This window comes from Cervus elaphus, chromosome 1 (genome assembly GCF_910594005.1).
Source record: "Cervus elaphus chromosome 1, mCerEla1.1, whole genome shotgun sequence".
Classification (NCBI taxonomy): Eukaryota; Metazoa; Chordata; class Mammalia; order Artiodactyla; family Cervidae; genus Cervus; species Cervus elaphus.
In genome coordinates, this window is record NC_057815.1 from 75747134 (window position 1) to 75763693 (window position 16560).

Below are 16560 nucleotides of genomic sequence, written 5' to 3' on the forward strand. Positions count from 1 at the left end.
TTCTGCTGGTTTTTTTTTCCATTTACTGTTAGAAACACAAATGTTTGTACACCTTTCGAAATTTTTTAATGAGTTTTTTTTTTAAACACAATTATAATTTTGAAGCTGTTACCGTAGAATACTGTTTGATTTCCATATCTGGCAAGATATGAAACTGTAATGTTTTCTGGTCTTATTATAAATGAGAACTGGCTTACTAGTAGCGAAATTTGTTATCCATTTCCAAATTATACAAATATTTTGTGCCTTAATATTATTTTTATTTCCCAGTGAAAGTTCTGCTTAAGAAAAATGGTGACCAATAACATTTATTTTTTTTTGGAGATAGATACTTAGGTTCATGCCTTATTTTGACTATACTGATGATGTGAAAAGAAAATAAATTTCCCCTAGCTTATGCATTTTATTTTCACAATCTGTGACAGGTTGTTCTTGAGTTGTATTTTTTATTGATTGAAATTACTTTTACCTGAAACTGTCAGGAAATAAATATCAAAGCACTTTACAGTTGTAATTAAAATAGGAAAGGTTATTTTTCTATACCTTTCTCACAGCTTTCCTTTCAAAAAGAAAATTTACTTTTCATCACTGCTAATCTATTCAAGCTGTCACAATCTACACTTCCAAGGAATTTTTAAATGTAAACAACCCAATAAATTTTTCCTTAACTATAATAATGCAGGAATGAAAACTTCCTTGACATTACTGATGATAAAATATGAAATAAGATTTTCTCATTCTATCATAATTCTTAGTATTGCAAGTATTTAATGTATTTGCTATTGAACATTAGTTGATAAACTACTTAAACTTTCATTTATTCAGAGCAGATTTCAGGTTTGAAGCTGGCCTGTAATATATTTTTATTGGTCATCATTGGCACTTGGTCAGTAATAGACTATTCAGTTTCTATCATATAGCCACTATTTTCCAACAATTTGATCTGTGGATTGCCCTCCCCTTACCCCACCCCCAGCTCAGTCACTGCAGAAAACTATCACTGACACTATTTTGCTTAAACCAAGGAAAATTCTTTTTCTGAAGAAAATCAGGAAGAAAAGGCCCTTGTTATATATCTCTTGAAAGTTGAGTGGAGTTTTATTTAGTATGTTATTTTAATTGATATATTTTCAAATCTATCTTCTTTAATATCAATATTAAAACTTTGAACCCACTGAAGTGAATCATACAGTATGTTGCAGTGTAGAGAAATTCAGAACAGACATTTTCACATCCATAAACTTTTGTGTTCATGCTGAGTATTTTAGCAACTAAACTCTAAATCAAGCAATGGACAACTTTCGAACTAATTGTTAATATGGGATTATGAAATGTGGACCCCAGTGACCTTGTGAATTTCTCTCAGTGTGAAATCTTTTATTCTTAAAACAAACTAAGAATAATTGTATGGTGAGGGAATAACAGACTCTTGTGAGTTTAAAAATATAAAACTTTGGAAAATATTTTTATGTAATTGTTGCTATGAGCATCATTATAGAAAGGCATAACAACACCTTCTGCCATATAATTTAATCTATCTTTAGTGGCCTTTTTAAATGTACTTTATTAAGGAGAATTATTATTTGAAATGGTCTTTTTAGATGCAGTTTATTAAGAATATTTAAGGATGAAAATTACAGATTTAATCTCTTGATCATGACTATCAATTACTAAAGGATAAAGTCAGATTTTCTGGGTAACAGATTTTCATACTCTCAACTAAGAATCTGCCTTTATTTTTCTAGATCTTCTCACCTGGTCTGATACAGTTTGTAAGAAATTAATATTTTAAAAGTTTAAATAGAAATGATTTTTTTAAATGAAATGAATCATGTTAAATTCATTTTAATTTTACACCATATGTGTCCAGTCTTTGAAAATTTAGTAGCTTCATACAAGTTTGGTTGGGTTGTAAGCAGAGTCTGTTATTTTTTGTACAATAACAAATAACAGAACTGTGTTTCAAGTACTCCTATACACTTGGGTTTACAGATTTTTATAGCTCATATTTTATATTGCACAATGTAGTATCTGATTAATTTTTAAATCAAATCTTAGCTTGTATGCATTATACATATACATCTAATTTACTTTCTTGATCAAGAATGTTTGAAAGTTTTTACATAGATAAACTCCAAATTGCTTATTAGTTTCTGTCTATATAGAGGATTAGGAACAGTATATCTGCCATTTGTTCTTAATATGCATATTAAATAAGGACAGCATACTTAAAATTCTCAGTAAGATTCATATGTATCTTCAAAAGAAAAAAAACAGTCATTTAGAAGCCTCTTATTATAATTAACCAAAGCATATTCAATAAGGCATATAATGAAAAATAATTTTGGTTTTAAAGACTTTTTTGCTTTGCCTGAAATTACTTATGAAGTTTTGGTTCATATAACAATTCATACCACAGTACCTTATAGTGGTGATGGTCATTAAAGTACTATTTAGAGTCAAAATTTTCAAAGATATCAATGATAGAAATAGTGAAATATCTCATCACAGTATGGAGATTGAGTCATCTGTTCAGGCATATGGAATCTTTGGCTGCTGGACTGCATAGTCTTTATAATGCCCAGTGTCCAGGCGTGGACACAACTGTTCTGGGCGCAGAATCGGAACGGGACTCTGCATTTTGTCTCCTTGAACATGGTAGAAGGGAAAAAAGGGAAGGATCCCTAACATTATTTTTATTATAGTCTCGACTCTACTACATCACTTTTTTTTGTATACAGGAAAGAAGTACAACTTTATTTAATTTTGTATTTATTTTACAAATAGAATTACTAAGCTTTTTATCTTTAGTGTTACAAGCTTTCTGAAAAATACCTGTGAGAAAATGCAAGTCTTGAAATATTCCTACTTATATACTTGCATGCATACCTTCCCTTAAAGAAAGATTACTGTCTTCAAAAGAAGGGTGATACTTATTTCTTAATATTGAGACAAAACATGCTTGTAACAAATTATAATTTAAAGCTGTTTAAGTACCAGGTCATATATTATATCCTAAACATTATATTTTAGCCCTTTGCTGTTAATTGCATTATTATTACTATATAAAGATTTCCTGCTTCTTTAACAATGTTTTCACACCCTATGTAGTTAATCTTTAATGTTGGGGAGGACAGGGGAAGAGATTAAATTAGCCTTGTAACCTCTCTCTTCCAGGTTGATGATGGAAAATAAAAGCTCTTAGCCACAAAATGTAACACTTAGAATTAATATTTAATTAGACTAGCAAATTGTACACTGTGGCTGAAAGCTTCCAAAGAGTTGTTAGTGCCACAATTGACCTACAGGTTTAATAATAACTCACTTCTAGAAGCAAGTGCCAGTTCAGCATAGTAGAGCCACTGTAAGAAAGTCCTGAGAGATTAAAATCAGCAAACCAAATGGCAGGCAGGGATTCCTGGGATGGAGCCTTCTGGAAAGCTGGGAGCTGGAATAGCTTTTAAGCCAGGATTCAGATGAGAACAGTGGGTGAAAAAGCTGATCCCTCCTGTTCTGGGAGCTTCTGGTTGTAGGCCAAAATCTTAGAACAGATTTTTACTAAATGTTTTTGCTGCAGCTATTAACTTACATTGAAAATCAAACATTGAATAATTTTTCTGTAAAATTTAACAAAATTTTTGTGTAAACATTAGTTCTTAATTTCTTAACATATTAGTACATAATATCTGTAAACTCAGATCATTAGATTATCAGATAGGTTTGGCGCTGTACATCTATGCTGTTTTGCTGTGACATGCTGTTTTCCTTGTTCCCTGTATAGTTGATTTATATGGTTCATTTCTATATTATTTCATTACAGGGCATTATGCAGTGCCTGAGAAAGAGATTGTGAAGTCTGTAGCCCAAGAAATTTTTTTTCCTTCCAGAAGGTTTCTATGTCAATAAACATAAATCAAGTGCATTTTTAATTTTTAAAGATGGACTATAAAAGTAGTGCTGTATTTGTTTATGCTTATATTGCAATTAAATTATAGGGTAAATAATTGGACCTCCTAGTGAAACATTGGATTCTTAACATCTCTGAGAAATTAATCTGGTGAAAAAAAATAGGATACCATGAGTTTGAAAATGTACAAATACAAAACGGCCAACTAAAAAAAAGACACACCTTACATAATTTATTGGTTTCATCTTAAATAATTAAAGGAAAGCTAGTTATTAGTTACAAATTCAAGCAGGTGAGACGCTTGCCAGCAGAGGGAGTAGTCCTGTCTTCCGTCAGGTTCCCATCACTTTCCCACCTGCCTCAGCTTTTTTCCCAGCCAGTCTCCCATCTGGACCTGGCTCTGTCAGTCTGTTCCTGATGACAGGCTATAATTTTATACTCAATATGGGATTATTCTAAGCTGATTTTAAACTTTAGTATCTTTAACCTACTACTGCATCCCACACATCAGCTGGAGGCTCTGTTTGATATTTGGATATCAGCAATTGTTTTTCCAGGCAGGGTGTGAGCCTTTGGACATCCGCAAATTGCATTTTAAGGGTTTCATGTGTAAAGTAGTGAGCAAAAAACTTCTGACTTAGGAAGTTACTCATAAAAGATTTAACAATACAAGCAAATTTCCATGTGAATAATTTCTGTAATATGAAACTAGATGATATATAGTTTATTAAAACGAAAATTAATTTTGAATATTGTGCCATTAACTGTTCAGCCTATTCATTACAGTATTTTGTTCAGCCCATTTATAAGGGTTTTCAGAATGCATACTTTTTTTAATGTTTCATAATAGCATACTAAAAAATAAAACTGATGTAAACAAATGTTCTTTAAAAGCATGTAGTATTTATTTGAGACCAATGTATGTGGAAATAATATTTCTGATATTATTATCATGTGTTATGTTAAAAATGCTTCAGTTTTAAGCCAGCAATTTCACACCAAAATTTAGAATATTAGTATTTGATCACATAGAAAATATCTAAAATATGGCTCCATTGCTTAATCTTAGTAAAATTTGGCATCATACTCGAGCAGTTTCTTTTGCCCTTGAGGTTAGCTACTTTGTGGATATGTTTTAAGCATTAGAAAAAGGAGCCAAAATATGTTTGTTTTATGATTTCCCTACATGAATATTGGTATACAGTACTACCAAGAAAATGTTGCAGTTAGAATGTTTTAATTTACAAAAGCCCCTCCATATTTTAAAATTAACTGTGTGACTTTGATAAAGTTCAGTATTAAATCTGTAAAAGCTTAATTTAATACCCTCACTAAGAGATTAATATTATGTATTAGCATACTTTTTAATAAAATTATATTCTTTCTTAAACCCAAAATAATTATGAATATGACTATTTCCCCACTGTCAATTTTTTTTTTTATCAAATAATAATCTAATCCATAGAAGTAAGTGGCAAGTCTGGGGAAGGTGAGGGAAGGCATGTAAAAAGCTACAAACTGTATAACTGTTTTAATTTTATTATTTCATAAGTTTGATTTCAGTTGAATGGAGAACTTAATAAACATGGGAAAACAAATACCTCATTAAATATCCCTAGGTTTATCCTTTCATTCAAGCTTTTTTTTTTTTATTACATGACCACGAAAATGTTATGAGTTGTAGTATGTTTGTGTTTCTATATCGTTTTTCAGGATATGTTATTATAACTTGAGCTGTTAAGTAAAATACTTGCTTTTCTTGTGGTGATTCCCTCCCCACAATAGACACACACATCATGTCACATGGTAGGGTCAAACATAAAGTAGCATACATATTTCTATTTTAACTTCAATATTAACTTGATAGTGCTTTTGTGCTGTTGTAGTCCCAAATCTGATGTGTGCCATACTTGAATGGAGCTCTGTCCTTCATATAGCATGTTTTCTCTTTTTCTCATTTGAGTAACCCAAGAACTTATTCTAATTTGAGGCATTGCATAAATGCTTTATGTCAGTTGATTTATTCCTTTCAGGCTTCTTGATAATTAAGTGATTAGTTAATTACTTTTTAACTTTCTTGTTAAAATCTTTCCTGGAAGTATATTTTGTATTGGTGCAAACTATCTCTTTTATGTTGCTGAGGTAATTAGGTCCCAGTAAGGAGGGAAATACTTAGGGTTTGATATAGTCTGACTGTTACTTGGTTACTCTGAATAAGTATCTCAACTATTTTTATTAGAAAATGAAGGGAGCTTTTGATGGCAGTAGTTGAATTTTTATTTCTTAACAAAACAAAGTTCATGATTTTGACTTTATGAGCTTTGAATTGGAAAAGGGCGTTAAACTAACCTTCCTTTATTTAAAATCCATTTAATGGATTTGGCGATTCCTAGTAAAAAGAGGTTCCCATTCTATACAAGCAAATAGGAAACATTCTATAAAACCAAACAAGAAACAATCAAAACAAAAACTCTGTAAAGTTTTTCTGTGAAGTTAAAATTGGAGTAAGAAGGTAGTCAACTGGGCATTCTAGTGTGCCTTTTTTATCTGCAACATCACTTGACATAATTTAGATTTCAGTAATTAAGAAATTACATTGCAACAGAAAGTTTTTAAGAACCTTTTTTGTAACTTAACACAATGCTATTTGAGATTGCCAGCAAACTCTTAAAACTCCTGGACCCTGGCTCTCTCCTCTTCTGGCTTCCCTCCTAGTCATGTCTTGGCTACTATCCAGAGCTGACAACTTTCACCCAGGACTGAAGGGGAGATTTGTCTAGTGTAAGAAAGATTTTTGAGTCATCCTAGATTTTCTCATCCAGATGGGCAAGTAGGAGGGGTGGCAGATCATTGTATATATGTGGGTGATATCCTTATGCCATGCATGCAGTGTAGCAATTAATTTACTCATACTTCTGAGTTCCGAATATCCTTCTTCAGATGTTCCTTACTGGCAACTATATTGTGTTAACTTCAAAATTAATACAAAAATTATTCACAATTTATGTCTAAGTAAGGGATGCACAAATACCTTTACTTCTCCATTTCTAAATATATATGTATACTGTACCAAAAAGGTTTCACATCTTAGCTAGTAACATAAAAACACTTAGAATCTTTTAATATGAGAATATAGAAGTTCTAGTTTCAAGATCTCTGCTAAAATCATTATGTTAAAGCTGTCTGAATGTTTCGGGTTATAATAAGGCAATTTATTATCCATAGTGTGTTCTTCCTAGAGTGAATTGTTATTATTATGCTTTTAAGGGTTTTTAAAAGCAGTCGATTTTAGATTCTTTTAAATAAATTTACCTACCTTTTATCTAAAAGACCATTTAGTATTCATGTTATGATTTGAAAGATCTTCTGACAAGAGTAGTTTTAAGATATGATTACATCAATATACCACACTCCCTGTGAACCTTGGAGGTAAAGAAGTAACTTCAACATTATTTGAACTTTTGAAAAGTAAGTACATTTACATGCTCAAATATCTTTTATGCTCTTCCAAATAACTGGAAGACTGAAATGAGTTTATAATTAAGATAAAGTTTTATCTCATTCAGAAACTTAGAGGTTATTTTCATGTAATCTCTTGTGCTTTTTATTTTATGGGCATTTTTCAAATTCTATAGAACTTTCACAATTAATCTTGTTTGCCATATTACATAAACTGTTTTCCAAAATTGCTGTGCAGAAAGCAGTAAAGTCACTGTTAAATGTAACTTATTTTATGGTAATATTAGAAAGTTTATTCTTGTTCTGATACTTCATAGAAGCTTTTAAGATAGAATTTAATTTGTAGTTTATAACTGATGTAAATCTATGGAACTTAGAAGCATAATAAATGAAATATATGAATGAGTTTCTGAGATTTTAAAATATAGGCTATCTTTATATTTTATATTAATTCATTAGTTTTCCTCTGCAAAGTAGACAATTGATTGTTTTAATCCCCCACAAATTTTCTTAAAAAGACTTACAATGTAGACAGATATTACAATAGAAGTAGTTTATTTAGTAAATTTTAAGGTTAAAGTAAGGAAAGAAATCCTCTTTGAAATAACAAATGTCAAGTTGACCATTTAAATATGCAGGACCTTGCTTATATCCTACTAGAATGGAAGGCTAAATCCATCCTTAAACCTTACAATTTCTATTATTAAGAAAGCCCCAGTTTATATCACTGAAATCCTAATAGTTGAATTCCAACAGAAATTGACTTTTATCATTTTAGCTTCAGCTATTTAGATACAAAGGCTTAGTCTTCTAGTATAGATAAAAGGAAATCTGACCTTTTTGATTAAATATTGTCAGTAGCCTTTATAAGTGCTTGTTCATCTGAGGGTCCATGACAGGAGTACTCTTCCCAGTTGAGTTTATCCTAAAAATGAAATGATAAGAGTCTGCTGGTTGTTATCTAAGATCCTTCTTAGTGGGAGAACCACATGGTTATTCTTCTCCCACTTGTTCTCACCCTCTACAACCTACTCGGCCTTACCCCACCCCCACCCCAACATTGTTCAGTACTCAGCACAATGAATCATTTTCAAGTTGACTCATTGTGAACTGTCTCCCAGCTGTTGGAATGTCTGGCAGACATTTTTGTTTGGGTGAAGAATAACTGGCTGAAACCCAACCTGGATGAGTTTGATATAATGGTCTTTGGCTAAAGAAATATTGAGAGGAACGTGTTTATGGCCTCTGAAACCCCTGTTACTCCTGGAGTAGGACCATCCCCTGTGGCATGGAACTGAAAGTAAGGGATCAATCTGGATTATTTTCTCACCATTGAATGAAAAATTGCCTTGGAAAAAAATAGGCATTTCCAAATGATGTTTGTTTTTCTATACTTGGTGCCCCTGTGATTGAAAGTATTAAAGACAATTAAGGATAATTATTTTTGCTGCTTCCTTTTAAGAGTTCTAATTCAAAGGCTGTAATATTCCTTTTATAATATACATTTCTACCTACAGAGGAGTTTCAAAGTACTGCCCTAGATGTGAGTTAACTAGTCACTTTAGCATAATATTTAGTGACAGATTACTATGTATTTCAAACCAGGTAACATTGACCAGCCCTCTTTTATTTTTTATTCTTATGTAGTCTTTGTTAAGAGGACTTAAGAAACAGGGGAATACCCATAAGCTCAATCGTCAGTCACATTTTAGAAAGTGAACGTATGATTATATTTGGACTTTTCTTCTACAGGGATATAGTATCAGACTGTAAGTTGTCTCAACTGTTTTACATTTCCCATCCTTCTTCAAAAGATTAGTTTCAAAATGGTAGACATTACCAGTGTATAAAATAGGAGTTTCAAAGTTATCAAAATGTTATAAGCAACAATTTTTTTCAACTTATCTAGATCTCCAGATCAAACATTTTTCTAAAAATGTTTTTTCTAACCTTTAAAATAGTTTACTAACCTATCACCCTATCAAGGGTTATAAGGCAGACTGAATTATATTAAATCAAATAATTCAAGCAAACCTGAAGAGTATTAAATGGTTATATTTTTAATTGTTACATTTGTTATAGCCTTGAAATTCTGGGTATTTTAGACATATTGATATTTAAAATGTGATGTATTTTTATATTACATTATATACACTGTGTACATAATGTACATTATGTACACTATATTTTATAATGTATTGTTGAGCAGTTCTTTTGGTTCAGGTCTTATTGTGTTGGGAAGAAATAGGGAGGCTACTAGTCTAGTGCTGGTCATCTAACACCTTTTCTTTGCCTTTATTGTTACCCCAGAGCCAAATAGCAGCATCTGGAAAGAAATAATGGAAGACTCCAGAGCTAGTCAGGCTGCAGACCCTTCCATGTTTCTAATATAATAACAGAGGGCCTCAGCTGTTATAGGGCTGGGACCTGGTCCCAGCTGACAGATGATAGTGGGACCTTGTCTTCCATATTCTACTTATTGTACACTGCTTCTGAATCCTAGTGTTTAACAGATTTCTCAATGGACAATAGGTAATTTGAAAAATAGTAGTATGTGAAAATAAAGGTAGCTTTGCCTCTTAAGACAAGAGAAAAAGTACTTAACGTTTTCTACAAAAACTAAGGTACACCCCCTCACTCTTCAAATTAGAATAGCATACCTTCATGGGTTGAAATTTTCAATTAAGCGCTTATTTTTCATCCAGTTTGCTGCCCTTGGTAGCTTTAACTTTTAAGTTATTTCTCAGTGTTGATAGTATGTGTTCTCTACAATTTGTCATTGAGATGGCATAAGGACATTGCCTAGGTGCTATATTTTAAATATAACATGAGTGTTTTGTTTCTTTGTTTTACAGAATAAAGCAGTTATTGCTCGTGTTACAAACTTGTCAGATACAGTAGTTGGTCTGGAATCATTTATTGGTTCTGAGAAAGAAACCAACCCATTATATAAGGATTATCATGGTAAGCAACACCTTTAAGAGTCAAAGGGGCCTGTTCTTATTGCCTGGAAGAATCTGGACAAATATCTACTGTCATGTAACATGAATTTTATTTTATAGTAAATCTGTTGTTAAATGTTTTTCCTTCCTGGCCAGTTTTTTATGGCAGTTTGTCACCAAGCTAAATTAACTCTATGAACCATGGTAACTATTTGAAAAGTGTCAAACCCAGATACTAAGGCATGGCTCAGTCAGAGGTACATTTTGTACCTAAAGTTGCTGTGAAAATAGTCATACTTATTAACCATATTAGAAATAAATATTATATTAATTATAATAACAGCTGTGTATAGTGGTTTATACTTTACAAAGCTTAACTGTATGATATATAAAATTCATACAGTATTATAGTTAAAAAGTCCCAGTCAGTCACATTTTCAGAAAGTGAACATCTTTTATTATATTTGGACTTTGTTCATTTTGTTGCTGGAGTTATGAGCAAATTTTAAAGTATTACTACCCTAGCATAAACACTGGTCAATTAACCAGGCTTTTTACTTTAATTTTTTGAAGATATTAATAGTGTTTTAGCCATTTGGTTAATTTGGGGTTTTTTTTTTTAAATAAAAGTTTCTATATAGAACTGTTTAAATAGGATAAGTTTAGTAATTATTCTTATCTTAGCTCTAAACTGAATATAGAGTGTGGTAAATAACAGATTTTTACCTGTTTCCTTTTTCTGAGTAAATACTAATTATTTCTATTATTATTGTGGAACTGCTAACTTCCATGGACATCTTAGTCTAAAGACTGAATACCTTACTTGAAGCCTGCTACAAGATCGTGTAAGATTGTGATCGTAGGACTGTGGCAATTTCTAGAGTCTATCAAATAAAAAATTCTAAGATACTTATAACCACCAGTGCTTTGAAGAGTTGACATAAAACTTTTTAAAAAATAATGAAATAGCACGTACTAATAGTCAAGTATTTTTTAAAAGGCTAGAAAACATAAACTATGAACCCAAAGTATGTAAAATAATTTACCTCATAATCATTGCATAAGAGCGTGTGTGGTATCAGCCCAGATTAACCCTCTGTATCATTCATTTACTATGTTACTGTTTACTTTGATAGAAAGAGAACTATTCAGATTTAACTATTTCCCTTTCTTTTTCTAAAATTTATATTAAGCTGTAATTGATGTATAATATTGTATTAGTCTTAGATATAGAGCATAGTGTTATGTATATACTGAGAAATTACCACAATAATTTTAGTTAACGTCCATTACCACACTAGTTACACCTTTTTTTCTCTATTAGTGAGAATTTTAAGATTAACTCTTTTGGCAACTTTTAAATATACGATATGGTATTGTATAGTCACCATGCTGCACTTTATAGCTCCAGGACTTAAGTGTCTTATAACTGGGTAAAATACTTTATTATTTACATTTTCTTTTAAAACAACTCAAGTTAAACATTACCTTTATAAGTTATAACTGAATATCATTTATAAGTACTAAGAGTTTATAAGTTTAGTATAATATAAAATGATATTTTACATTCAAAAAATATTATTTTGATTGAAACATTTCAAGGATTGAAAAGCTTTAATTTTTTTGTACTGTACTCTCTGGACTGATTATTTTTTTTCCCACAAATTAGTGGGTAGTTCTGATGATCAGTAAAGTTTCTATTAATAAGAAGGACCTGAGAATCACTGATTCACTCTGTAAAGCCTCCTGATTTAATAGTCAGCTAAACAAACACTTACAAGGTTAAAATCGAAATGTGCCAATGTATGGTGTGATTATTTCTAATACATTTTACTAAAAAACTCCATGTGGGATATTTTTAATGTGTATGTAAAAGCTATCTTCTTAATAACACCTTTTGCATTTTTTTAAGTTTAAAAAATTGTCAGATATTTTAGTGATATTTTTGAAGAAGCCGTTTCTAATGGAGGTTGACCTTTTTAAACTAACAACAGTACATTATTAAGCATCCAAATACACACACACACAAAACTATATATTGTACTTGAGAAGCAGTTACATAAATAAGATTTATCTAATTTGTTCAAATCTGGCTTTGCCTTCTTCCCCATGTTGAGGGTTCAGTGTCTTTGGAATGGTGATTTTTAAATATGGGCTGAGTCAGGCAGAGAGATGCACTGAAGAATCTCCCATGTCTTCATCTGTGGCAAATGACCCTGAGTTTACTCAGAAACTGCATTAAGCTGCACAAAAACCATCCAGTGCCCTTGTCAGAAAAAATTAGCAAGTGTTTCTACTGACAAGAGGCCAAAGCTCACGGTTTACCTAGCACTGTTACAAAGCTTATAACAGCTCCATGAAGGTCTGACATGCCACAGAAATGAGTGTCTTGGGATGGCGTGGGGGTTAATGTTTGATCCTAGAGTGTGCCCTGAAATGTAGTTTTCTTCAGTGGTTTGTTCAAGTCATTAATAAGGTGAATAAAATGAAATACTTTTCATTAGTGCTTCACTGATTATCAGTAACCCATAAGCCTTGTTTTGCTGGCTGCTTACTGGTGCATTTAATAAAATAAAGATCACTCAGTGGTGCCGTGGGCAGCGTGCAAGGTGATAGCCATATTTGCTTACTGTAAATACAAGAGAAAATCACAGACAAGCCAGCTGTAGTTTTGACAAGTATTAAGATCCCTCTTTACATCTGTACTTCTCTACCAAAGTGCAATTAGTTTTCCTCGCACAAGGATTTCTGTTTATCTTATTCTGCCTGATTACTTGAGTATAATCACACCATTTGCTTCATTGCTCCTGGTAGTAAGCTCCAGTTTTAAAAGGGGGAGGATGCTTGTGTGTAAATTTACAGAATTCTGCTGTAAGACTCTTTAATTTATGCATCCAGTGACAGTGTGTTTGAATTTTTTTTCTTTTCATTTCCTTTCCACAAGGTCTTATTCATATACGGCAGATTCCTCGACTTAATAACTTGATTTATGATATATCAGATGTCAAAGACTTAGCTTTTAAATTAAAAAAGAAGCTGTTCACCATTGAGGTAAGAGAGAATTTTTATGTTTGAGTTCACAGTCTTGAGGTAAAAGTCTCTCTCTCTCTCTCTCTCTTTTTTTACTTTAATGCAGTTCATAGGAGATATTTCATGCTAGACATTTTTAAGTTCTTTGGCTGTAACAGAATAATTTATTTTAGACTATTCTTTTTTGCCTTTTATTCTAATGGTATATCAGAAGAGTACGGCAAAAATGATTTTCTTTTAAATATCTGTTAAAAAGTAAGCTCCAAACTTACATGGTAAGTATGATATGCATATTTCCAAGGCATTCAAAAGCATATTTAATTAAATGTTAATGAGCTGTGCTTATTTATGTGTGGAATGTGAATGATACCCACAATTGTGTATGCCGAAGAATAGAGGATTCTTATCTACATTCTAAAAGCAGGTTTCTTTACTATTCGTGAAATCATCATTCTGCTTTCTGTGCTGAATAAAACAAAGTATAATTTACACTAGTGTCTTTAAGTAAATTTTCTACAGAAACTTAAACATTTTTTGTGACTTTTATGCCAGCAATAGTGACAGAAAGTAGTAGTACAAAAGATTTATTTCAACTTAATCTTGCTAAAGAGCAAATGAACATAGCACTATTAAGCAATTAAAGTTGACGTATTTATTAACGAAATAAATGCTCAGAAGAGAGAGAGAGAGATGGCTTTTGGGTGATGTGATAGTTATCAGTATAGTCGGTGCAATTTTTTTTTTTTTTAACAAAGACATAAAACAGCCAAGCAGCCTTGACAAACCATTTTGTTTAATCTCTTTTCAAATGAAAAGCTCTTAAGCAGGCCACTTGTCTTAACTGCTTGAAACCATAAAAAGAGAGAATTGCCACCAATAAATTAGCATATTTTTAACTTCATCACCAAATGATGGTCAATGTGGCTTGGCACTGCTTTGGTGTTTGGGACTTCACCCTTAAGTGACCATTCTGGCCCTTTTTTGACCCTCTGCCCTCTTTAGCTGGCCACTTGATAAGGTAACTTAATGGTTCTCTCTCTTTTTCTCTTTCCCTTCACATTTGCAAGTAGCACTAACCTATAAATCATTGTAAGGGCCCTATCCAGTGACAAATTAATGTGCCCTCCTCCTAATTAATGGTCATCAATGTCCTTAATTATCTAATCCTATTGAGAGCAGTTAATAGTTAATCAGGCAGCCAGTTCTTCAAGCAGGTCATCTCTGCAGGAGTGTTGGAAGTTTCTCATCTGGGGATACTCCCTTCAAAAGCCACTTAAAGCCAAAAGAAGGAGAGTGTAGAAATAGTGATTCTTGAGCTAATTTGCCTTAGTTCTCGAAAGGAACCATTGAAATGGAACCCAGCACTGTAATTGTTCAATACTGCTTCAGTTTTCCTGACAGAATGTTGAGTAATTTACCATAATACTGCTAACACTTTTAGAAGGATAAAGTTAACAGTAGTTAGCATCACAAGGAAAGCATACCTCCTCATTTTCTTTTAGGTTGAATTTATATATTTAATGAAAGATGTAAGATTTTTTTCTTCATGTGGCACCATTCTCCCAAGATGAGTATTCTGATAACCAGGTCTAAGGTATCATGTCTGTCACCAGACAAACTAAGCAATAAGAATCCCTAGTGAAAAAAATGTTGCACCCAGAGAAGATGGTTAGCACAGTAATATGAATTCATAAAAATATGAATGCTTATTCCCTCCCTCTCTCTCTCTCACATACACACACACATACAACTGGCTCTTATTTCATTGGTGAGGGAGTAGAAATAAAGGACTTACATAATGTCACATGGGACCTTTCCTTTGAATAACTTTAGATTCTCACAGTGACTATATGTTGCCACTGGAGCTGATAAAAGATCTAGGTTTCTGTTCCGTTACTCTCTCTTCCCACTATTCTAAACTAAGAGAACCAATATAATTGATCACCCTATGATTTGGAACCAGTATTTGAAAACAGAACACAAGTAGGTGGTAGTTCTTTTTAAAGTTAGTACACTTGATCAAATCCTTTACCTTTTGGGATTTTAACCTAATGAATATGGTTTTTTCTTAAGTATAGAAATAAAAGTGAAACATATTCTAAATAATTTGTTTCTGCCATAACATTCAATTTAGTAAGTAGAAAAAATACAATTAAAGAATCAAAGCTAACAGAAGTACATACATACAGGATAAAATCATATACTTTTAAATATAGCACTAAATTGTATGTTATAAAATGCATATGGAAATAGGTAGGAAATCTTACGGGTGCTGGAAGGATTCCTTTATCAAGTGACGGTGTTTTAATATGTTCAACAAATAAATATATTTTAAATCTGCCTCAATATTTAAAAAATGGGGAGATGTACACTATACTAATGTGTAAAGTTTGAGGCTCTAATGCGCCAGACATTGAATCCATGTCTTACTTTCAGAAGGAAAGGTGGTTTTAGCGGGTAAAGCAAAAATAACTTAGTTCTGATTCTATGCAGGTAGATTTGTTACATGTTGGAATTTACTGTGAGTAACATGGTCTCAAAAGGTGGCACAAGTGGAAATTAGGGGCAAAAGAAACAAGTAAAAACCCCTCATGTCTATTTTTAGCATCCCTTTTCTTTGATTTATTAAATCATTGCCTTTTTTACGTATGAAAACTGAATATGTTTTTATAACAGCTACCCAGGGCCTCTAACAGGTAGAGCAACTTTAATCAATAATCTCTAATTTTTTTGAGTGATTTCAAGAAGGCAAAAGAATGTTTCTTCCTTTTCGGAGCATGTATTGGTATTTGTCCAGATTCAGGTGGGAGCATTTGTCTAATCACAGTAAATTTTTACTGATACTTAGTATTCATCAATTATAAAGTTGTATAAATTACTCCCCTACCAAAACAACAGCAGAATCCTATCTATAGTAATGACCCTAAAATCCTGGGATGCAGTCTGAATAAGTAAAAGAGAAAGTTTAAAGTTGATTAAACATGGCTTCAGGTTAAAAGAAAAAGCTTTCCAATTCTCTGAATGTTGATAATCTTTGTAAATCATACGTAGTAATTCTCTAGCAAATATGGTCAACATATTTGATTACCATAATATACTATTTATTTCTTGACCTTACTATAGCTCCATTCAATTGTAATTAGCATTTGTTAAGCCTTTTTTTGCATACCCCACACTATTCTGGCTTATTATATTTTCTATATTGTGATTAAATATTCTATA

General features: G+C 32.0%; 1 protein-coding gene across 1 annotated transcript in view; it reads left to right on the forward strand.

The window, feature by feature from the left end:
* The window catches only part of ELP4 (elongator acetyltransferase complex subunit 4), a 227412-nt gene that overhangs the window by 86082 nt on the left and 124770 nt on the right, over nt 1-16560 (forward strand). Inside the window, exons 8-9 of the mRNA XM_043908655.1 lie at nt 10222-10330; nt 13253-13359. Of these exons, the coding sequence (XP_043764590.1) occupies nt 10222-10330; nt 13253-13359 (216 nt within the window). The remainder of the gene's footprint in view (nt 1-10221; nt 10331-13252; nt 13360-16560) is intronic.